Source organism: Centroberyx gerrardi, chromosome 6 (assembly GCF_048128805.1).
Source record: "Centroberyx gerrardi isolate f3 chromosome 6, fCenGer3.hap1.cur.20231027, whole genome shotgun sequence".
NCBI lineage: Eukaryota > Metazoa > Chordata > Actinopteri > Beryciformes > Berycidae > Centroberyx > Centroberyx gerrardi.
In genome coordinates, this window is record NC_136002.1 from 5,433,991 (window position 1) to 5,458,927 (window position 24,937).

A 24,937-nucleotide genomic window follows, 5' to 3' on the forward strand; every position below is an offset into this window, starting at 1 on the left:
AAACTATTACTAATAAAAGTAATAAAATGTTCATTAAATGTGTCAAAAAAATATTTCATTCCATTTCATTATTCTATCTTTAAATGATGAATAGCTGAATTTATAAATGGATTTGTAAAATTATTTTAAAAGCCATTCAGATTTTACTTTTTTATTCCATCTATTAATGTGTTTTCCTTTTCATTTTCCATCGCACAATTGATTTGTCTCCTGGTTTACCATTTACATTTTCTGCTTGGGCCACACTTTATATTTAGATGACTCTTTTTAATTAGACGACGTGCATCCAGTGTGCCACAATACAAGTAGCTAATATGAAGTCCGACCCACAGAGAAGTAACAGGATTCCTCATTGGCCAGCTTTAAATGTATCTATTAAATAATCAATAATAATTAATCATTTAACTATTAGGTTGGCACACCATACTTTGGGACCTGAAATGACTCTACATATGCTCAATAGTGTGGAGGATTTGCTCCACCATAGTCAAAGTTCTTACAGATTAATTTCCAAAATGTACTCTTTATTAATGGAGCAGTGTCTAAAAGAAGATCTACAAATGTCTAGGGAGAGGTGGGGGTCGGACTTGGAAATCACAATTGAGGAAGAGCTTTGGTCAGATCTGTGTAGTGTCTCTGCCACTATTAATGCTAGATTTAGTCATTATAACTATCTGCACCCACTCTATCTTACACCTCAGAGGCTGCACAAATTATATTATCTGACGCACATCTCTGAAATATCAGAGATGTGCTTCAGATGTGGCATCAAGGAAGGCTCCTTTCTACATTGTACATGGCAATGTATGAAGGTGAACACATTCTGGCATATCTGTGATACACTAGACCATAGGAACTTCTCTACACTAGATCCTGAACTTTGGCTCCCAGGAAACTTCACTAGGATTACTTCAAATTTAAGGAACCCAAACATAAGGTTGATAGAGGTGGCTCTTGGTGTTGCTAGAAAGTGGATTGTAAAGTCTGACTCCTCCCGCCCCATAGCAAAGTGGTTGTCAGAGATGAACAGTTGTTTTTCCTCTTGAGAACATTACATTTGTTCTTTATATATAATCTTTAGATTATATGGAAATATAGTCTTTACCTATATCAGAAATGCTATAGTATTATAACCACTACAACCCAGCTATGATGCCTCCCCAAACTGCCCATTATTTTCATATTTATGTCTCTTTCAATTTTCATTTTACTTTCTTTAATTTTTGTATCTTGTTCTTATTTTTGTACCTTCTTATTTGTTCCATATGTATGCACAGATGGGAGGGTGCAGAGATTTGTGTAACGTGTTTTTTGCAATTAATAATTAAAAATTAAAAAATAAAATATGTAAAAAAACAAAACAAATGGCAGATACAGATCATAGATGGGAGGGAGTGATTTAAAACAATAAAAAATGTATTGTAAATGTGTGTAAGAATGAAAAAATGCACTTTTCACTGCACAAAATGCAGTGAAAATACCATCGAACACTTATTAATAAAGGTTTGAGTGATCCTTATTCAAACACCACACTATTTCTTGAGCTAATTAATGTCATACCAGCTGATTATGGGCAATCCAATGAATTGTCTGGGAGAAAAGTATGGCAAATTTGTGGCTTAATTGGCGCAAATTTGGCCAAAACATTACTGTGTGCATCTAGCTTCAAAAGTCTCCAACTACAACAAAATAGTGCAGGTGATGCTGTTAGCCTCAGAGGACATTGTGATGACGTGTAATGCAGGCTATTTTTACATTTTCTGTACTCTTTATTAGCATATACAACACATTTTAGATAGATGTAGTCTATTTAAAAGCCCAACTAGGGACCAGGGTTGGAAATTAGCAGTAGCTACAAACTCCATGTGCATACATCTTTTATATTTCAATTGTGAAGTCTATGTTAACTGCACTGTTCCTATCAAATAAACTAATAAATAAATAAACTGTATGCTGTAATTTTACCTGGATTTCTGAACTTGGTATTGTTTAATGAGTCTTGCCATAAAAAAGCACAGGCAGTGTAGTTATTGCTGTGTAAAAGAAGGAGAGAATGAACATTAAACTCTCCTTGTCAGCTGACCGGAGATAAGACTTTAGGGTCCGGGCTCAACAGCAGCAGAAATATGTCACTTTGACAGTTTTTGACACACACAGGAAGAACATAACTGAGAATACCTGAGCATACCTTTCTATATTTATTGCCATACCTCGTCTTCTCTCCCTAAATAACTTGGGCAAGACTCCACAGCATACGCTAGAGTGGGCACATTGACAAGATGGTGAGGAGGGATCTGAAAAATGGAACCCTGAAGCCCTGGCTTTTCAGGTTCCACAACAGAGTGGATAGGAGTTAGAGTGGCATGCAGGCAGGTAAGGCCAGGCTCAGGAATGTCTTTCAGCCCTGAACAGGGTGGTGTAGTGACAGAGAGGGAGGGAGGGAGCAAAAAGGAGGAGGGACAAAGAGCAGGAGAGAGAGGGAGAGTCATAAACGCAATAATTACAGCTTAAGCAGAACTAGGGGGCTGACTCTCCCTGGCTCCAAAGTCTGTCTGGGTAGCTAACAACACTGCTGTCCCCCCTACGGAGGGAGGGAGATGAGAGAGTGAGAGGGGCAGGCAAAGAAGAGCTTCTCTAGCCTCTAGGTTGTCGTTCACTGCTGAGTCTCGAACTTGTGTGCGAGCTTCTTAGGTGTGTAGTGTGTTATTGTTCCTTGGGAGTAACTTACAACTAGGACTTATCATTTCCAGGCATGGATTTTCTCCTGGATTCTGGCTAATTTTTGATGGATTCCTTTCTCCAAGTTGCCTGAAAGTCAAACCTAACTGGAATTTCCTTTGCTCTGGGAAAAAGAAGGGCCCACGCATCTATTTACCATGGCCATGACTGCCTTGTTCAGGGGCAAGTGGGGGCAGAAGTCACAGGAACCTCCAGAAAAGCGCCCAGCAGCCGTGGTACCATCCAGCCGCAATGAGGAAGATGATGAGGACGACCCCAATCTTGGGTTCAGCAGGGAGCCCATCCGCAGGAACTCTCGCTTTTACCGTTCCATGAGGAAGAAGAGGCTGGCCTCGTCTGACAGTAAGAGAATATGAGGCTTCTATTTTGCTCACAATGTCATCATAAATCATATTTCATTAGATTTAATTGTGTCTATGTGTGTCTTGTGAAATGCTCACCAATTGGCAATAATATGTTTGCTTCTACTGTGTCCAAAATTAAGAGAGAGTAAGCCTGGGAGCATGTCACACAGGTTTATTTACCTTTCACTTCCCTTCTCGGGCCCTAAAGCAGGAGTATTTTTTAGCCTAGCTGCTTATTCAACTTGCTGCATGGCAAACATCCACAGGGTGCATAGGAGAGCATTGCACTCCAGCATCCTGGCTAGGAATTCACTCCTCTGTCTGCTTTCATAATGGAGTCTCTGCAGATCCGACTGACCATATGGGAACCCAAATGTTGGTCGTAACAGCTTGTCTGGGTGAATTGTTGCTCTTCATCGGTGTCCCATTGATGACTGAAGCAGTTATTGTTCAAAAGGGAACAAAGGCTTGGCAGTCCTGCGCTTCTGTATAGGTCTATGTGAATGCAACCTGAGGAACAGGTTCTATTGTTTGAACTACGCAGTAGTCTGTGCGAGACCTGTACTTTACCCATCAACCTTTGACCTCAAAATTTCAAGCAATTAATAACCTGAAGTTGGGAGCTGCTTTAAGTGAAGCAACCTAATAAACCTGGCATCCTATTGATCATCCTATTATTATTATTATCTATAATGGATCTACAAACTTGTTCAGATAGGAACTTTGTGATTGCGCACCTGCATTCTACTACTTACTTGTCAGTACTCCAGTGTACTGACAATAAACCACAAGAAACAGGAAACTCCATGACAGAAACCAAATGATAGCATGTCAGTTGTAATTAATTTTACCTTATTGCTGATCTTTTTGGTAAGTTTTATCTTCTATCAACCCAAGTACGTTGCAGCCCATTCCTAGGGCCACAGCAAAATGCAATAATAAAGTGTTCCAGGTTAGACTTTGCCCAGTGTCTGAGATAGGCCTTAAGGAGTGGGATCAGAGTGATTCCTTTACATATGACTAGACAAACAGCATCAGCCACCCTAGCTAAACAGAAAACCATTGTAAAATTCACTCATGAAACACACAGGGCCATTGTAAAATGACATAAAATACAATCAAACGATACAATTAGATGACCTGAATTGTAAAGGAAACTATTTAATGTTTCCTTTACACATTTCCTGAAGGACTATAACACCTGAGTCCAAAATTGAATTATTATAAATTATTATTATAAATTATGATTTGTGATGAGGATAAACTTATCTATCCAAGTCTATCAGGTATATGACTGCTCTGATGGCACGTCTTGAATGTACGAGAGATCACTGCTCTGCACAATGGACAAATAAACAGGGTGGCCTCTAGACTTAAGGTCATCCAGTCCTCCTATTCTTATGTGCAACCAACATTTCTGACTGTCTCTACAATGATGAATAAAGGCAGAGAACCATGAAATCAGCATTTTTACACACCTGGTCCAGTGCCTTCTTTGGATGATATGTTGCCATTACAGGCATGTTGCCACTTTGGCCTTGCAAGTTCTCTCACCACAACTTTAGTGCTGGCATGAGGTTTCAGGTTTTTGAAGAAAAATTCCACTTTATTACCCAATCATCACCTTCTATTGGAAGTATAAGTAAGAGAAGGAGCTATTGCTGCAAGAATGTTGCTACAACATTAAATGGGTCTCTTTTTTTCCAAGCCAGATGACATAACTCCTCCACAGCCTGGAACATGTCCTCAATACACATAACCACTCAGACACTTGTTTGTTACAAAGTCTGTCTTGAAACTGAACTGAAGGCCCATAGATCATCTCCAAAGGTCACAAAACACACTGTGCCTGAGATCTGCAATCAGCAGGAAGTGTCATGCAGGTGGTACAGAGTTTGTGTTTGGAGCAGTGAGAGTGGGTGTTTTCCTTAGATTTGAAGGCTAAGTGAATAAAGTAAATCCCTCTCTGCTCTGTGTTAATCCGAAAGGTGAGATGTTCTTTCTTGGGAGGCCCATTTGGAGGCTGTTGGTTGCTTTTGTTCTCAAAACTAATGCACTAAAGATCAGCATTCACCAACTGAATTCTTTCCCGTTTTCATCCCATGGAAGCCAACTATACTGCCATTGTGGTTTACCACCTATGAGGTTATGAAAACTGAAAGTAGGCAAAAGCTTTGATGAAGTCCATGGCCTAGTCATTGTGGATGGATTCATAAGCTGTTTTAGCTATTAATACATTTATATCCATTGACAAAGCTGTGGAGTTAGGGCAGATTATGCCTTTATTTGCTCTTTCCCAATGCAGTGCAGGTGCTAATGTGATTCAGCAACCAGGAAGCAGGCTGAGATGTTCCAGTGTTAGAACACTCTTTTGTAATATTGTGCATACAATCACTGACAACACAGAGCATTGTTAATTGTATTTATCAGACTTCACTGTATCCACTCCAGTGACTCTTAAAGCTACACTAAGTGATTTTCTGACCACTAGAGGGTGACAGAAACCGCAGCACAATTGTAAACACACACAGCGAAACTGCTGGGCTACAGAAGTCCCTTAGGACAAAGCGTGCATAAAGGCTAATGGCTAAAATAAACGTACCTACAGAGAAATTTCGCCAGTTACCAGTGCCGCTTTGCCAGATTTTTCTCCCGCTGAAGGTTACATGTCCCACAATGACAAGTGAAGAGGTAGGTAGCAAGTTTACTAGATGAACAAGTTTACTCGCTCGCTTCATCGATTCCGCCATTACGTTAAGTTTTTTCAGGGATGGGAGGGGAAGAGCGCCGCTTTCAAACAGCGAGGGAGGAGAGATGCTAGTTTTAAAAAAAGGAACAGCTGCTACTTGGTCCGAACATGACAACAAGCTTTAGAGAAGAGGTGAAAACAACAACACAACTGGCCCGTGTGTGTGGCTATTTGTTTATATCATTACGTATCACGGAAATCATAGCACACGTTAGTTTTCAGGATTGGTTATAGGGTCTGAAATCCCTTATTGCAGGTTTAAAATAATAATCCCATTTATTAAAGTAATCATTTTCATTTAAATACATTTTGCTACTCTCTATCTGATTGATCTAATACAATGGTGATTCAACCTATTGCCAATTCATGAAAGCTTTTCCATTTGCTGTTCTAAACACCTGGTGTCTGGTAGCTCTTCCCTGGGAAAAATCCTCTGGCGCACAGGAAGTGACGCATTTTACATTTCTGGTTTGTTTGGAACAAATGGAAGAAGAACTGAGTAGTTACAGAAACTCAAACTGCATCAACAGAAAAAGGAAGACGTCACAGTACTGGACACACTGATTGACAGGTGATCTCTGGGAAGTGTAGAAACACCACAGCAATGAGCACTGAGCACCAAAGATGGAGACAAAATAACAACAAAAAAAAAACACAGATTACCTGCTAGTTTTCATTTCATGATGCTCATTTTAACCATAAAATCTTCAGTGTGACAAGCCAGTTTCCTTGAGCTAAGCAAACATCAATCGGTTAGCATATCAAGGTTTGTGAGTACTTTTCAGTACAATGACTTCATTAGAGCCCAAATAGAGAAATCATACATACACCAACTTTGAGGTGAATGGGAAGAAACTCAAAGTCAAATAGCACTGCAAGGAAAATATGTATCCCTCAGTATGGTTATCTGCCGGGAACACGTGCATTCTTCTGTATTAACAGTCTCAAACTCATTGTACTTGCCAATCTGCCCCCTGTGCTCAAAGGAGGCTGTGTGTGTGAGCCAGCGTGTGCGTACTGTACTGTATGTGCATGTGTGAGATCTTTTCTATGCAAGTGTATGTGACTCAGTGTTTCACACGAAAAGGAGAGATAATGAGACTGCTTGGGGACTACTCCACTTTAATTTCCTTGTGCTTTCCTGTGGTCCCTGGCTACTTAAACTCTCTCTCTCTCTCTCTCTCTCTCTCTCTCTCTCTGTCTCCCCAGCTTCTCCCAGGTCTGGCTTGGAGCCCAGTCCATCCAACAGGGCAGGAGTCTCCTCCTTTAATGCCCCTTCGCCCCAGGCTAGACGGTGAGCCTCACTGCCTCCACTGCCCAACCCTAATACTGAACAAACACACACCCAGACACAAACAACTACACACCCAGAATGAGATACACCTTCCACAAGGGACTTGGTGCTTTGTTTAGGCACTGTATGCATACACACACACACACACACACACACACACACACACACACACATACACATACACACAAACACCACTGTAACACTATACTGACTTGTGGCCAGGCTTGTGACTGGAAGGTTGCTGGTCTGAATTCTGTAGAAGACTGTGCTTGTACTGAGTTGTGCCCAGTGTAAATGTGTGAAACAGGGTGTTGGAAAAGAGCAATAAAGATTCAAATTACAGAACTTGAATAGATAGAACGGTCTTTCCCATTCAAATCAACGTTCCAGGACGGTCGGAACGGCGACCAATTTTATGTGAACCGTCGGGCTAGCTTCCGTATAAACCGACTTAACGGCAAGTCGCTGAGCTGAGAGGTTTTACAGCAACGACCAAAGGAGCTTCTCTGCCTCCTTGCTGCCATGGAGTTTTGACGGTTTGCTAACAGACTCATCTGCACAGTTCTCATGCAAGTGTGACAGACATTATGGCCTTAATGCCCAGACTTGTGTTGTCACCATAGCAACTAACCCTTAAAATTCCATAATCGCCATTTTATGCTGTACTAGCCATATTACCATGGCAAACAGTGGAAGGACCATTCTATCTATTCTATAAAAACACCTTAGACTTACCATGACAGTTTCTTACTATCCTGAATGACAGAATGAGTAAATGATTATGCCTTTCAATACACTTCAGAACATTAACTCCTACTTCATGGGCAGGGATAAAGACGGCTCCTGTGGCTGTGATTCTGAAGTGTGTGTTTTGCTGTCAAATCTAGCCCACCAGCTTCACCACAACCCCACCATTCCCGAGCTGCGTTGCCAAGCAATGGTGAGCACAGCAGCCGACGCTCACCTTGTAGCGGGGATGCTGTAGATAGGAGAGGAGGAGGAAGAGGAGGAGGAGGAGGAGGAGGAGAGAGGAGCGCGGACATATCTGCTGCTTCCAACGGTCAGTACAGAGGGATTGCGGCTGACAGGCTCACTTACCGGACGCACGGCATTCACAGCCGAGACATGGAGAGCCTGTCGGAGCGCACGGCTACCGCCTGCAGCGTGCAGGAGGCCGGGGGAGAAGCCAGGGGCTCGCAGCGCTCCAGCTTTGAGGTGGCAGACCCAGACGGCATCAACCTCAGGTGAGACGAGATGACATGGGGGAAATGGACAGGTGGAGAGGATTGAAGTGGAAAATCATGATGCCTCTTTGCAAGGCTCCTGTGGGTTTCTGTCACACAAAATGTTGCAGGAAGATAAAGGACATAAGTCATGGATTAGGTGTTGGTGCATGTGCAGCAACAAATACACTGAACATTATTGTTAGAAAATGGGTGATAGAGTTGTTGTAATGACTGAATATTGTCTCAGTGTCTGACTAGAGAATGAAAGTGAAAGCGGGTAGCAGATGTATTATTCTGTATCTTTTTATCGGATATGCCAAGGAGCTTTCTGGGTGCTTGTTTTCACACTTTGGCACATTTGATGCAAGATTTTATCGTTGTGTGTCTGCTGAGATGTGCCGATGATATCATCTTATCATGTTTTCACAGCAAAATGAATCATCACATTGAAGTGAGAGGTGGTTAAAATGTTGCTTAATCTTTGCAGATGCCAGCAAAACTGAATATTTTTGGTCTATCTATCTATCTATCTATCTATCTATCTATCTATCTATCTATCTATCTATCTATCAATCTATCTATTTATCTATCTATCTATCTATCGTTCTTTCTTCTCAGGTTGGTGAGCAATGGAGAGAGCTCTCAAAGGAAAATAGAGTCAATCTGCCACAGCCTCAACATCGTCAAAAACATTGGTGAGGAAATAATAGTCAGCCAATAGAAACGCAGCGAGTCAGGCAGGGTGAAGGTAGCATGTGTATTCCACCCACTCCACCACCTCCAGAGCTGTTGCTATAAAATCATCAGCTCTTCTTCGCGCATATATCCCTGACATGCACACACATACACACACATTTGCGTACAGAGTACGTACACACATACATTTCTAATAACAGTTTATCAGCCCAACAAAGAATTAGCTTGATAAGGCTTCCACTGTGTCGTGTCTATCACTGCCTGCATCTGACTCGTCCGTCAAGGTTGAACACCTCTCAGAGCCGATAGTCTAGCTATGTTGACAGACTACTCCTATACATGCTGCTCAGTGTGTACGCAGTAAAATGGTTATTTGCATAGATTAATTCAAATTCACTTCAGGCAGCAGCACGCCCGTGTGACTAGGGTAAATAATCTAAACAAACGTGCGATTGGCTGAAAAAAACTCAGAAAGTGCTCATCAGGTAGAAATATCTCTCTCTCTATCCTCTGCACTTCTTTGGCTGTATGTGTGTGTGTGTGTCTTTCTCTTTCGCTTATGTAATTCTCAGTCCAACTCTACGCCCACCTAGGCAATCTGCAGTATATGACTGAGGGAGATTATGCAACAGGCTCCTGTTGTTCAAAGTCACCTTCCCTCTCAACACACACAGCCAATGTTCCCTGAAAGCAGCCTCCGTTCTTATCGGTGTGCAAACATTCGGCCCACTTTCACCTGAACCATACTGAAGGAGAGGATCGCTTAAGAGACTCACTAACCAATGTCCATTTCATGATTTTCTTCTTCACAAGTCTACAGTATGTTTTAAGTTCTTGAATGACTGCTGAGCTGTAACTCTAGTAATGTATGATACGGTACGGTACGGTACAGTACTGTACGGTACGATATGATACGATATGATACAATACGATATAATAAGATATCATATGGTACAATACGATACGATAAAATACAATATAATACGATACGATGCGATAGAACATCATTGTCAGATTTCTCTCAAATTTGTTAAGCATCATAACAGCTCTGTTTTAAAAAAGAAACACACCATACACATGCGTGTAATGTCTCCCAAATATCATTGTGGCACAGCGGTAACCCCTGTGTAAAAAGCAAAAAAAGAAATTCCAACTTCCTACCTCATGCTTCACTCATATCCTCTTGTACTTTTTTGTCCCTCCAGCCTTCCTGTACCAGGAGTACCGGGACACCTCCAAGCAGCAGGAGATCGAGCAGCGGCGGCAGCGTGATGGCCTCCCGCCTGGGGTCCCGGCGGGGTTAGGGGGGACAAGCTCAGGGGGAATGTCCCCTCCAGCCTTACAGTTGCAGCTGAGGAACAGCGCTCGCTCCCTGAGCTTGTGGCAGAACCTGGAGGCTGTGCAGGAGAGCGGCCTGCTCACCCAGCTACTACAGAAGGAAATCATAATGCAGGAGGTGAGCTGGACGACAAAGCTGTCAAAGTTAGATGAGAGGCTGTGTCTGTGAGGGTGGAGGGCTGAGTGGGTAGGTAGTTACACTGCAAAAAAAAAAGTCAATCTTAACAAGTCATTTAGTCTCCTATTTAGCCTTCAGATCATATTTTAATTAAACCAAGAGAAAGATTCTGCCAGTAAGGTGAGATAACTCCACTTGTTTCCAATGCAGTTTGAAACAAGACTGATTTCTATTTGAAACAAATTTTCAAACCCCATTGGCAGGTTTTTTTCCACTTATTTTAAGGAGATTACAATTTCAGGACTCAATAATAAACTAAATGAGTAATGAAACTATAGAGGTTTTACTATCCACTGTTAATAAAAAATAACATAAGGCCCTATTTTCGTGAATCAATTAAAGCGCAGTCAACAGCGCAAGGTACACAAGGCATGGTGACTATCTTTGGTATTTTCTGTGGCCAGAGGTGTGCTGTGCCATTGGAAACGGTGCAGGATTAGGAGGAGTACATTATCAGTAGGTGTGGTAGAGGCTGGCATCAATCATGACCAAACAACTCAGTTCCTCGGACACGCAGTGACAGTTTTAATTTGGAAGACAATGATTCACACAGTAACCACATGTTGCAACTAACTTTGCAGTACAACAAAATGTCTTTCCATTATTTTGTCCGTTGCCTGTAGTTTGTTTTACTTAACTTATTAATAAGGTTGCATTCAATTAGTCATATTTGGCTACATTTACATGCGCACAATAATGCCACTATTGCCAATACTGCTGTGAGTGTGAACTACTGCGTCCAATGCGTCCCCAGGATTTCACCGGCCGGCCTTGTACCCCTGATGATTTGCAATGTATAAACTTGGAAGCTGTGTGGAATAGCCTACCAAGATCGGCCAACCAGTTAGGTGTGCACAAAAGCACAGAAGTTTGTGTACTTATTTTGCAACAACCTAGCTCGGCACAGTCAAGTTCAGGGCAAGTCACCAAAATACCAAACGGGCACAGGTGAGGAAAAAACCTGTGTGCCGGACGAAAATGCCACTTTTCCAGTGCAAAGCCTCCACCATGCGCCATGCAGCATTACGAAAATAGGGCCCGTAGCCTTTATCGTGTTTTTAAACTGCACTAGGCAACTTCACATGTTGGCGGCTCCAAATGGCAGCAAAGGTTAGTTTGTTTGAAAAATGTGAACTTCAAAACCCAGAAATCCTGTAAGGTGACATCAGTAAACTCCACACAGCACGCTCATGTTTACCAGCCAGTCTGTGATGCTTTATACCAAAGGAAACTAAAGAGACGAGAGAGGAAAAAGATCTAACGTTGGTGAGTCCAGCTTCCTCTGGACGGAGCGCTCGCTCACTGCTGTTTAGGAGACAGTTTTGGATTTCACCCTTAGGTTTTGGTTTGTCATTTTCCCACCAGTGTCCATACCAAATACCACAATTTAATTTGGGCTAGTAAGACAAATGTAAGCCGTCTCAACTGGTGCGGATGGGACACTCTTGTCTGTTGCAGCCCTACTTGTGATTTGGCCTGATAAGACAGATGGAATTTTAGATAATATTTTTGCTTAGTGCAGCTTTAAATATTATTCTTTTACCATCTTTGCTTTATCTGATATCTGGCAGTGAGGTGTGACAGGAAAGATAGGAGAGAGAGAGGACGTGCTAAGGCAGAGGTTTTCAAACAGTGTGCCTTGAGGCAAGGTCAAGTGTGCCGTGGAATTTTGAGACCTCCAATGCATTTTACTCAGCATTTTACTTTAATTTTCAATGCATCGTAATCAGTCATGTCTATAGGGAGTCACTTCCTAACATGCTATTTCATTGTTTTTTTTTATTATTATTTTCTATTGATATTATACGAGCTCTCCATTCATTGTTGCTGGGTTTGTTTTCAAGTTAGTGGCCTGTCTATTTTGACTTGCTAGTACTATGTCACTTGTAGAAAGACTAGCAAAATATAGTTACTGATGCTTTAATTACTGGTGCTATGTTTAGTTGCACATAAAATGCCATAGTTGCTGTTAATGATATTGCATTACTTTTTTCATAAGATGCCTTTTCTTAGTTGCACATACCATATTGCAATTTTAATAAGTTATAATTGTTTCTGAATTCACATCCATCAATATTTGATTTGGCCAATCCTGCTTATTGACCTGTGTGTGTGTGTGTGTGTCTGTAATATCTCTAAATACAATATAATGCTAAAATGTATTATATTATGATATATATATAGTCATAGTTTGATCAGAATAACTGGTCACTGGGTTTTAGGGATTGGAACCAGTTAGGATTATATGCACCCTGTCCTGCTGGAAGGTGTATTTATATGACCTTGTGACCCATTATTATTCTCTAGGCCATGTTTGAGCTGGTGACATCAGAAGCATCCTACTACAAGAGTTTGGAGGTTTTAGAGACTCACTTCCTTCGTAACCCTGTTTTGTTCAACACTCTCAGCCAATCCGACATGCACTTTCTCTTCTCCAACATCGAGGAAGTCATGAAAGCCAGCGAAAGGTACGACAAGGTTTTGGCTAACCCTTTAAAATGTGTCAATGATTGGAAGTCTAATCATATTTTTCAACTGTGTAGTTCCAGTCAAGTAAACAACCTTTAACTTTATGTCCCTGGATGATGATGTCTCAATATTCTCAGGTTCCTGATGGACCTGGAGAACCGAATTGAGCAGTCCATCCAGATCTCGGACGTATGTGACATTGTCCACCACCACGCTGTGGAGCACTTCCACGTCTTCACAACCTATGTCATCAACCAGGTGTACCAGGAGAAAAACTACCGACGCATTTTGTGGGTACTCCTTTAACAAATGCCTCTGTTACAATGTGGACTAACCTCTCCATACACTGGTAGTTCAATGGGACTGGGGTTGCCATCTCCTATGGGGCATATTTCTGAGGCTTTCAAAACAGGTTCCTATTATGTGTGAGTGATGCCTTAGTCATCAGCCTGACGAAACTGTATTGAACAATGTATACATGTCATGTCAAATTGCGTGAGATATTACATAGCAGGGGAGAGCGGAGTAAGATGAGCTAGTTTGATATTTCAGGATGTTGATTTTCAAATGAACTTGTGAGAATGCAGCTTAACGAAAGAATAATGAAAATACAACTTCTAAAAAAAAAGTGGTCCCTTGGCTCAATTTACCCCATGGCTTTTGGCTCAACTTACCCCATAGCCACCTTTTTAAAAAAAAAAATTGGTGTACACACTAGTTCACTGCTAACCTTTTGCTAATTAATTCATGTGGTTTTAGTCCTTGGTAATAGATCAACATTTATTGTATATATGTTTGAATGTAGCTAAACTGGTATTGAGACAACAGCCATTAAACAATGACTGTAAAAAATTACTTTTTGTTACAAAGAAGAGTTTTGAGCATAAATGGACTTACTACTTTTCCTGTGTGGCTGGTTCCAGCGCAGCCATGTTGAAATGGAAGTCTTTTCCTAAATGCCTGGTCATATGACACATAGTGTTTATCATTGCTAGGATACAGGGGGTGGCTCAACTTACCCACTGGCTCATCTTACCCCGCTCTCCCCTACTGTGCAAACAGCATGTAAGCATGCAATGTGTGGTCTTAGTCTCGCAACCTGCTACTGTAACTCTGGTATGGCAGCAACACTGGCACAATAGGACAGGATTTTTAGCACAAATTAAAGGTGCATCAAGTAATCTATTGCAACATTGACAGGTCCCTGGCACAGCTGGTGGACTGTAATGGACAGAAAAAAACATAAATTTTGGCATAAAGTCTTACCGTACTCTTACCATATACAGTATATTACCCATCAGGTGTAAGCCGCAGTGATTAGTGTAAACACCTGAGACAAATACTACTAGACAATAGATCTTGAGTAAAAAGAAAGGCCATCCATAGACAGAAATATATACCTACAGTATATGTGTTAACATCACAGAGACGGGCCGGAAAGGGGGTTTTGGAAGCCAGAAATTTCAGCGCTTGGCCATGTAATCATTGAGCCAGTGATATTGATCAACCATCCAATTATGGCCATTTTTTGCTATGGGTGTATCGCACCTTTAATCTGGCTGTCAGTCTAGTCTAGTTTATGAACATAGTATTACACCAGAAAGCATGTAGCAATACAAGACCTCTGCTTAGAATAACATTGTGCCCTGCTCAACTGGCTGAATACTGATGACGAGTCTATGTTGAGAGCGAAAGAGAGAGAAAGAGAAAGACAGAGTGAGAGCCAGAAGAATAGGCGTCATCCCCTCGTACATCGCTCAGTGTTTTTTTAATGTCTGTGAATGTTTTTGTCAGTCAGTCTTTATTTTCAGTAGAGAACAGGTTTTTCTTTTGATCATGACAAATGTGATGTGCAGGGTGTGGTTGGCGATGAATATTGCGTGTATGTCCCTCTTCATCAACACCACATACCTGAGTGAGACTGTGACATTCCCACGCGCTACAGAGGATAGAAACACAGCATGGCAGAAACTAGCTGGGAGCTCTGCCAACCATCAGTGTTAGACAGTTACCGGAAAAACTCATGAGGCCTACTGGGTGTGTGAAAATCACATTTGGGGTGTGTGCGCTGGAAATAATGAGGCATGTGACTAACTAATGAATGAAGATTTGTGAGTTGTCGTACTAACAAAGTCCATCTACTAGGGGTTATTTTTAATCTGCATTGTAGCTGTCCACATTATATCAAGTCTATTCCAAAAGTTTGTAGTACTGCGGAGCAATAAGGGTCCAACCACACAGAGGAAACTCCATGATCTTGATGCCTTAGGGTGTTAGGAGTGCCTTGCTTAATCACCAGTCACATGATATTACATCAGTTTCAGAGCTACAATAATTATTTTGAATGTTAATCATATCAGCTTAGTGAGGAAATGACAAACGTACACAAAAACCCAGTGCCTGGTTATTGTGATGCTTGGGAGGGGAGCAGCTGTTTTCTCTCTCTGTGCATTTCCCCCCGGGCTGATACATTTTTAAGAGGTTTTCACTGCCACTCATTCCAGGGCAGATTATTTACAGGCTGCACGTCATCAAGTAAAGGCGATTACCCTCGCTCCCCTCTCTCTTTCAGCATTCTAAGCAAAACTCTACCATTGTAAAACTTGGTGTGAAAACATAAGCATTAAGCTTGCTTGGTGAGTCTTGCAGAATTTAAGAACAGGGCCCTCTTCTGGTCAGGAATTAAAAACCACAACAGGGTTTTTCTCAGCTCATCTGTGTTTACATACAGTACAGTGGCATGCAGAGATGGGCAAAAATACAGAAAAATGTATATATAAATGTATATAAATGTATCAAAATAAATTACAAGTTACTTGTGTGAGCAAATGTATTTAATTAAAATACATGTAATTTGTATTTTCAAATACAAAAATACATACATTGAAACATGAACATTTGATCCATTCATTTAAATTGGCATTTTCCTTTAGCTGTCCATTTGATAACAAGTAATAAATCAAGCTTGAAGCCCCAAACAGGTGCCACTGAAAAAGGAGAAAAAATAACTAAACCTGTTATCTTTTTTGTCTCTTAATGAACGTTAAATCAACATATTTTTAACAAGTCACTGTTTACTGTTTTTTTGTTGTTTCTTTTTAGTTGATTTTAAGTACGTTATGAACCTAGTTTTTTTTTTTTATTTCAACAGTTAGCAAATCACTGTTTACTCTCTTTCCGTTTCTTTTTAGTTGTTTTTTTTTTTTTTTTTTTAGACTCATGTAGTCACTTGCAGATAGCACATGCATCAAGCAAGTCATGTGACACATGTCCATAGGAACAGTCAAAACAGGGCTGCATCTCAAAACTTATGGAAATCGAAATATTGGAAATCATTTCATTTAGTCTTACATATTCTAAAAAGTGTGCCCAAAAGTATCTTGATACAAATTACATTTTTTTTTTTCATTCAGGTCCAATACAAATTACAAAATACTCAAAAGCAATTAAAATACATATTTCAAATACATGTATTTTAAATACTGTCCATCTCTGGTAGCATGACTACAATGCTGTGGTTATTGAACTAATATGCTGTACATCAAGGGAACTGGGTAAAGGGATGGACCATTTTTCTTCACAGCGTTATCCAGAAGCAACTACTGTGGTGATGACTCATTAATGTGTCTGAGCTCACTAGGTCTATGGTCCGTTGAGCATTGTATTGTTTGAACCTTGTTTGTTGTAAGCATGTAAGCATGCCTGTGTTTTGTCCAGAGAGGGAAACCAGGCATTCCGTGAGGCTATGGCTGCACTGGAGAACCAACCCTGTGTCCGAGGCCTCTCCTTCACCTCCTTCCTCATCCTCCCCTTCCAGAGGATCACAAGGCTCAAGCTGCTTGTACAGGTGAATGCACCAACAAAAAGATATGATGGCAAGATATGATGGAATTTCAATACATTTGAAAGTGTGTAGGCAAACGTATGTGAGTTGAAGTAACAAACAGTTAAGAGCGGTTCAGTCTCTTTATTGAAATTTGACTTTGTTTCTCTGTACAGAATATCCTGAAAAAAGCAGAAGAAAACACTGAGCGGGAGGCAAATGCTATAAAAGCACATCAGCAACTGGAGCAGGTGACTATCAGTCAAGGGCTGGGCCTAGGTTGGGTTCAGTGGAAGGTGGACGTATTCAGCAGTGTGGTAATAGTGGACATAAGCCATGACAAACATTATAAATATCACTGTGTTGGGATATTTCCCAAGATGTGTTACACTTGTGTATACTTTGCATGGAATGACAATTCTTGTAATGGCCTTAACTAGTTATGCTACAGTTACTCATGATATGTTGTTTAATTGGAGCATCCATTAAAGTAATTACAAAATCATAGGACTCATTAAACAAGTTAAGCATACAGCGATCGCACAGTTCAATCACAATCACAGTTCATCAAAAACATACTTCCTATTCTCTTTACATGTCTACACACTGAACTGAACCAAACATTGGATAACCACATGGGGAATAATAATAATAGCTATTGTTATTATTATTATTATTAGTAGTAGTAGTAGTAGTGGATATATATTATCTTGGTTTGGTGCCAATTACAATCCTAGCTGCTGCATTCTGAACCAGCTCGAGGCAAGAATGGAAAGAGTTGCAGTAATCTAAAGAAGATATGATAAAAACATATGGATGACCTTCTGCAGATATGTGAAGGATAAATATTATTTTATTTTTTAGATGTTTCTCAGTTGTAGGAAACAGGACTGCCCTACTTTATTTATGTGTTCTTCAAAAGTCGAGTCACCGTCAAAAATAAATCATGGGTTTCTGGCCATTGGCTTTGTGATTTGTGATTCTGATTCTGTCAATTGTGTTTATCTTGAACCTACTTTAAGGTTTGTGGTTCCTGATGGTGTGTACTTGTGTCTGCCTCAGATTGTAAAAGAGTGCAACGAAGGCGTGAGAAAGATGAGTCGCACTGAGGAGCTCATCAGCATTGAGAAAACATTGGAATTTAAATCCAAGGTATCTAAATGTCTTATCATGTCACATTTTCACTTGTTATAGAGTCATAATCTCAACATTAAATGCATTGGTCATGGAGGTCACAGGCATACACAGCTCAAATACATGTCTTCACAATTGCATATGATAACATTGGATTCCTTTCAACTCTGAAGTCTACTACCTAAAAAGAAATGAACAAACTGAAGCATCTAAACTCAGCATTGACCATAGAACCATGACCATCAGTAGGTTTGTGAACAATTTCCAGTATGCCTTATTTTAAACCCATATCTTGTGACCTCTCTTAACCCCTGCAGTCTGTACCCATCATTTCCCACTCACGCTGGCTGCTAAAGAAGGGTGAAGTGCAGCAGATGGCTGGACCCAAGAGCACAAGAACCATGCGCAGCCGTAAGCTGTACCACCCAGTCTACTTATTCCTGTTTAACAACCTGCTGCTGATCACCAAGCGCAGCTCCAGGTTAGCATGGGGTATCCTCATTGTGCAATTCTTCTTGTTTTTCTTGGTCTGTGATTTACATTATAGGAGTATTCTAAAAACACCAAATTTTCTTGCACTAAAAGGAAGAGATAAGTTAATCTAGACTTGTTGTTATCAGTGGGGAGAAGTTCCAGGTTCTCGACTCTTGCACTCGGGCCATGTTGAGGACCGAAGACCTTGAAGACCAGGGCCAAATGCTGGCCAATGTCTTTAACCTGAAGCTTCTGGAAAACCAGGAGGAGCGTCAGGTCAACTACATGCTCAAGACCACCAGCATGTGAGTATCTGGAGCAATATCAGCTTGGGCTTCAACTGAGTTGTCGATCATAAGATAGTAGAGGTGTAAGGAAGAGTACTGCAAGGAAACCAAGACTGTGTATTAAAATGTGTTTTCTTCACTGATCTGAATGAATGTTGCTTACATTATGTCCCAAGAACCATTAATTTTCCCAAATTGAAACCCAAGACAACATTCACCACACATTTTTAGCATAGCACAGTATCTTCTGAATATCAAACCTCAAACCTCTGGGAAACAGTGGAATGACTGAATAACTTAACTGGTTACTGATAGATGCCACCTCTGTTATTGACAGGAGTGATAAGCTTCGTTGGATGTGTGCTCTCACTCCGAACCGGCGCACACGCTTTATGTCTACTAGCACCCACCAATCAGGTGAGACAGGACACCACAGTAACATGGATGTACATTCCAAAACAGGCACACTTGGAGATATGAACTCAAACTATCTGTGGTATTTGTCAGACTCTCCTCAGGTGCAGTGTATTCAGTCATACTCATCTCAAGAGCCAGATGAACTCTCCATTGAGATGGCTGATGTTTTGAACCTGCTGGAGAGAACAGACGATGGTTTGTAGAGACAACATATCTGCTCTTATATCTCCTTACCTGTAGGATTGGGCCAGTTTCTGGTTTAAGCGGTTTGATACAGTGTACAAGCTTACACCGGTTTAATTTTCTACACAAAGACTGTACCGGCATTTGTCATTATGAGATGGTCTGCACATGTGTACATCAGCTAATTGCACCACGCTAAATATATTGCATTAACAAGATAACATGATAAATACAATATTTTCATTAGAAATGGAGATAATTTGCTGGTTACTCCTTTCAAACACAAATCCCTACTGCTTTTGTTACTAAGCAACACAGGACACACACAAGCGTTTGTTTACACTGATCAGTTGTTAAAGATGGCGCTGACTATAGAAGAAGTTTCGTTTACTTTTTTAATGTTTTCTTTGTTAAAAGCACGCTAAGGCAATGGGAGTTATACTTATAGCTACTAGTAATACAGACCAGTCTTCCAAAAAACTTGACGCAAAGATATCACGCAAAAAGGAGACTTCAACGGCACCAGGAACTACAGGCAATCCTGCACATATTATATTAACATGCAAGTGTAGTACGCCCTTGTGTGGTTAAAAGTCTATTATCAGTTTTGGCAGATATTTTGATGGATACCAGACCGGTTTTGGAAAGTGTCACACCAGCCCAAGCCTACTTACTTACTTAGAGGCTTTAATTTGTTTTATCTTCTCTTCCTGTTTTTCCTTTCACTCCTTTTGCTTCCTTACTTTCTCTTCACTTTTACTTTCTCTTCAATTATAATTAAAATTATTTGTTTTGTCCATTTGTTGCATCCATTTCAATTATCCTTCTTTATGATGTTCTCTTTCCACTGTCATTTCCCCTCATGTCTTTCACTTTCTTCCTCTCTCCCAGGCTGGATGATGGGTGAGAGGCTCCATGATGGCGAAAGGGGCTGGTTCCCCAGCCGAGTAGTAGAGGAGATCCAGAGCAAGGAGGTCCGGGCACAGAACCTGAGAGAAGCCTTTAGAATCCACCAGACTCAGGAGGTTGGAGGAGGCCCTCAACCTGGAGCCAGGATTGGCTTAAGGGGGGGCAGGCGCACGGCAAAGGTCTCCAACTTCTTCAGTCCTTCCACAGATCAAGTGGAGGATGTGCAGTGAAGCAGTTAAAGTGATGAATGTACCACTGAGAGCCATATGCGTTAGGTGAAAAATGAATCAGGACATCATGTGACTCAATTACAGTGGAACAACTTCAAATGTACAATGACATCATTTCCCTTTGATTTCACTCAGATGGTTTTGAAGTGCCAGAGTTTGGGTCTCAGCCATCTCGGACAGACGATCAAAGCACTTGAGAAAAAGAGTTTGCTTCCACAAAACCTGCATGTCTAATATTATATAAACTTCCATTGAACGGATGTTTTGTAGGCCCACGTCCTGTGGTATGGAAAGTATAGAGCAACGCTCTATTTGGTGAGGAACTAGCATGTGGATGGAGCTGAATAGAACCCTAAAAATGTTTCTAAAGGAGGTTGTCTTGTAAAGGTACTGTAAACATGCCTCAGCTGCATGGATAAATCATGTTTTAAAACTTTTGATGTGTTTCATCTGAGAGTAAAATACCTTTCAACCATTAATTAAATCCCATCCCTTTTTAAGGCCAAACACAAAGGCTTAAAATAGTAAAATAGTGATATTGAACAAAAATTGACAATCTGTGCATATGCATAATCAAATCAAATGAGTGGTCAAATGCAATTAAAATAAAATGTAAAGTTGTCAATTTGAGAGGAGCATACACACAGACACAATTTGGACAAATCCTGTGAAGCAATTCAACGCCAAATAACCTCCAGACATCTGTTGCATCTTCACAGAATATACCAGCACATTGGACTGCTACAGAATGGCATGAGAGTAAAACCTGTGTGTCTATAAATATTTGTATATTGCAAGCATTCCATGTTTAAACCAACAGACTAATAATTATTAAATAATTCTCTCATTTCATTTTGTATGATGTAATTTATTGTTAATAAAAAAAATAAATCAGAAATGTGACTGATTATTTTCTATGGATCTAAACTGGTTTTACTGGTAACAAGTGTGAAATCCAATTCATTTAACAACACTTTTATTATCATCCTTAATATTCACAAAGGGTTCTTGATGTTATGTAATGGTATAATTTGTCTCAAACCAGAGTAGTCTTTTTTTCTTCAACCGTTTTAAGGGCCAGTTTTCCTGCAAATAATATCAGATGTGGCGCTTAAATTTAACTATTATATTGTTATTTTTATTTAATACTTTAGTTGACTGCTGAAAATAAAAGAAAAATTAAATACGAATAACAATGGCACAGAATAATAGGGGAACATCATCCTCATCATCATCATTATTTTAATGGAATTAAAGCTATATGTAATAACTTGGCACATCAGCACGCAACTCTGGTCAGAATTTACAACTGCACTCGTGTGCTTATTGATCATGAGTGATTATTAATGTATTTGGAGAGATTAGGAAGCACAACTCTAGTGTGATATCAAATATAACGTAGCTGTGAAGGTAGAGGAATCCTTAATATCTACATTTTACATTTAAATATCTACACCACATTAGTATTTGTAGAGTATTTGTTATTGTTTTATTGAAGCATAACCCAACCCAATGGATCTACTTGTTTTCTCTAGGGTTAGGGTTAGTGAATACCACAGGAGGGGGGCGTTCATATGGACTCTTCTCGTCAACATGATAAACACGACCCCATTTGAAGGCACCGATTCACGACTTGGGAAGTGGAAATTTTCTGAAAGCTCCAAGTTCATGAGTTGTGACGTGTTTGTTGACGTTTTCAGAAATGGCGGAGGCCATGGAAGTTCATTTTTCGGTGGATGGTAAGTTAATATATTGTAATTTTAGTCGTATAGCGTTTTTCTTAGTAATTTTACAATATGTCTGAGGAAAATGTTGATATTCCCAACGGCCTCATCTTTTTCCTCTGTCATTATGCCTTTGCATTTCCTGCATTACGTTACCCGCTGGCTAGCTAGCTAAATTGTTAGCCTTGGTGGCTTCTAGACGCAGCGTTGTCTAGCAGCGGTGCTCTCACAACTTAACCACTTGAATGCCAAGCATATTGGCGTGTACACAACTTCCCATGTCGTAACCACGAGCTCACGAGTTCCATTTGAAGGCAGCAACTGACTGAATGACTGACTGCCTGACCTGAATTTGGCTCGTGATGCCCTCGGCTGCGCCGTGGGAAAAAACAGATAGATCATCATCCTACAATGTGTTGCATTTAAAACTTGCATCAGCGCTCATGGATTAATCAACAACGGCAGTGAAGACAAGTTGATCATTTAATATATTTGTGCTTCTGTGGTGATATAATGGAGATATGACGACCTATTGTGTATCTCTATGGTGTTGGCACGTGGCACGCAGAGAAAATACACCAGATGCAGAAACTGGCGCTCCAGATCGTGAGCCATGAGCGGAACTCTGCGCCGCGTTGCGGCCAGTGTGAACAGCAGCATGCAACCAACTTCAGCCCATAGCATGAAACCAACCAGCATCAATACATTTTTGTAAGCCTATACTGTAAAAGTGAGAGAATTGACCTTGTAGGCAACTATAATGTAATAAGTGCACAAATAAAATAAAAAAAATGTAATAATATCATGAAACAATAATGTAATAGCTTTTTTGGAAGTAACATAATAACTTATGTTAATTATTATTATGTGACTGATTATTACATTGCTGACATTGCTAACCATTTTGGCTGAACAATGCCGTAAACCAATAATGAAATAACACTCTGAAATCTCTTTAAATGTCTTTTCCACATCAAGCAAAAATGAACATTAACAGTAATATTCACTTGGATTAAATGTTTATATTTTGAGTAAATAACCTGACCTCCCTTTACATTTGTTTCTTTGGCATTTATTACGTTATATCCAGTTATTTTGTTATTATGTTATAGGCCTCTCCAAACCTCCATTTTGTCAACCTGAATTTCATACTGTATTGGCTTTTGGTTTTTGGTCCTGATGAGTGAGATTAATGTACTAATTTTATAATTTATAATTTAATGTACTAATTTTATAGATCATTAAATTCAATTTTTCACATAATCAATCCAGCGTTTGTACATGTCTGTGTTTTTGTTTCAGGAAACCACACCACAACCAAAACTCCCAGCCTGCATATTCAACATGACCGTCTAAGTTTGTTTTGTCTCGAACGGCGATAGCAAGGACCCAATTTGCAAACCACAGCCTTGTTGTGAATCACTCTAACAAGACAATGGTTGGATCGTTCATGAGTTGTTCTGAGTGCAGCTTAAGGGGGCTGGTCTGATTGGTTGGTTCAGTCTCATTAACAAATCAATGGAATGTTGTCTGAACATAGTGTGATTAACTAAAAGCTGGTGACTATATATCCTGGATGTTTAGATGGACTGCAACGAAAACAGTGTGTGGTGTTGACTTGGGCACTTCATCACTGTGTCACTGGATCAAACTGGATTATTCTCTTCATTCTCAACCGTGTTTAAACCTGGTAAGTCCAGAGTTTGAGGATCTCCTTTCAGTGAGTTTAAATCACATGTTTTTTTAGCCGGTCATTCTGTGAGGCAGTACTGTGGGATGATTTTGTTCACTGCAAACACTGCACTGGCAAACTGCAGCCTGTAAAGTAGCAGTTGTTTTCTTTTAGACAATGCAGACTACCATAATATTAGTTAAATATCAACAGTAGATGCTTACACAACTCATCAATGCTGTTATTGTAAAAGGTGGGTGGAGCTGGGTTCATTGTGTAAAGTTGCAGATATACTCAGAAATTGTTTTTTACCTGGCAGAAATAATAGTCCTTAATAATTAAGGACTTAATTTTGTACACCTTTTTGTGGTCTGTGCTTTAATGTATTGTTGAGGCCATTACATCCACATAGGATGTAAGTGAGGAAATCTTTGTCATCATGAGCTATTTTATTGTAATTGTTGAACATGATTTTGATGCTATAATTGGGTGGATTACATTCATATATTTTTATATGGGTTAAACCTATACTGCCTATTGACTCACACAGGAAATACATCTATTTCAGGCCCATTCAAACCCAAACTATTTGCATTTGCTGATGAAGATATTGGTAAATATATATATATAAATATATATATAAATTTCTGCATATACCAACTGAAAGAGAGAGAGCAGGCTATGGCCCTGTGTAGTTTTAGTTTCAAGGCCACGCTCATCTTCCATTCCAGCCTGAATAGCTGACACAAACCCAAACCCAAACCCTGCGATGTCACTTGTCCGGTACATACAGCACTGTCATAACATCTTTACCTCGGAAATTCACAAACACGCCCGCTTACTCCCATTCACAACCTGGAGGAGGGGCGTCACCATGGGGGCATGCTGGGTTTCAAAATCTTACCCCGCAGTTTCACACCAATTAACACCTCCACTTGTGACACTAAAGACTCTCACATGACTGTCATGTGACCTCAACGACTCTCATTTGACTTCATGGTGTGAATGGCCCACAGAGGCGTCTTTAACTCTTCATTTTAAAGGCCCTGAC

General features: G+C 40.2%; 1 protein-coding gene across 1 annotated transcript; it reads left to right on the top strand.

Moving 5' to 3' along the window:
- Positions 1–2,518: 2,518 nt before the first annotated feature.
- ngef (neuronal guanine nucleotide exchange factor) lies at positions 2,519–21,369 on the top strand. The gene is made up of 15 exons (XM_078283977.1): positions 2,519–3,081; positions 7,042–7,126; positions 8,014–8,370; positions 8,971–9,047; positions 10,254–10,504; positions 12,872–13,032; positions 13,171–13,323; positions 16,751–16,880; positions 17,033–17,107; positions 17,919–18,008; positions 18,308–18,471; positions 18,611–18,769; positions 19,089–19,168; positions 19,259–19,363; positions 20,243–21,369. The coding sequence occupies exons 1-15, from the start codon at positions 2,877–2,879 to the stop codon at positions 20,488–20,490; spliced, it is 2,340 nt and encodes a 779-aa protein (XP_078140103.1). The 5' UTR covers positions 2,519–2,876; the 3' UTR covers positions 20,491–21,369.
- The last annotated feature ends 3,568 nt before the right edge of the window (positions 21,370–24,937 follow it).

Bases quoted from the DNA above. Each gene is read 5' to 3' on its own strand.
- ngef (XM_078283977.1), top strand. From the start codon at position 2,877: ATGGCCATGACTGCCTTGTTCAGGGGCAAGTGGGGGCAGAAGTCACAG. The intron at 13,033-13,170 runs GTACGACAAGGT...CAATATTCTCAG, and splicing joins GTCATGAAAGCCAGCGAAAG to GTTCCTGATGGACCTGGAGA. The intron at 19,364-20,242 runs GTTTGTAGAGAC...CCTCTCTCCCAG, and splicing joins GCTGGAGAGAACAGACGATG to GCTGGATGATGGGTGAGAGG.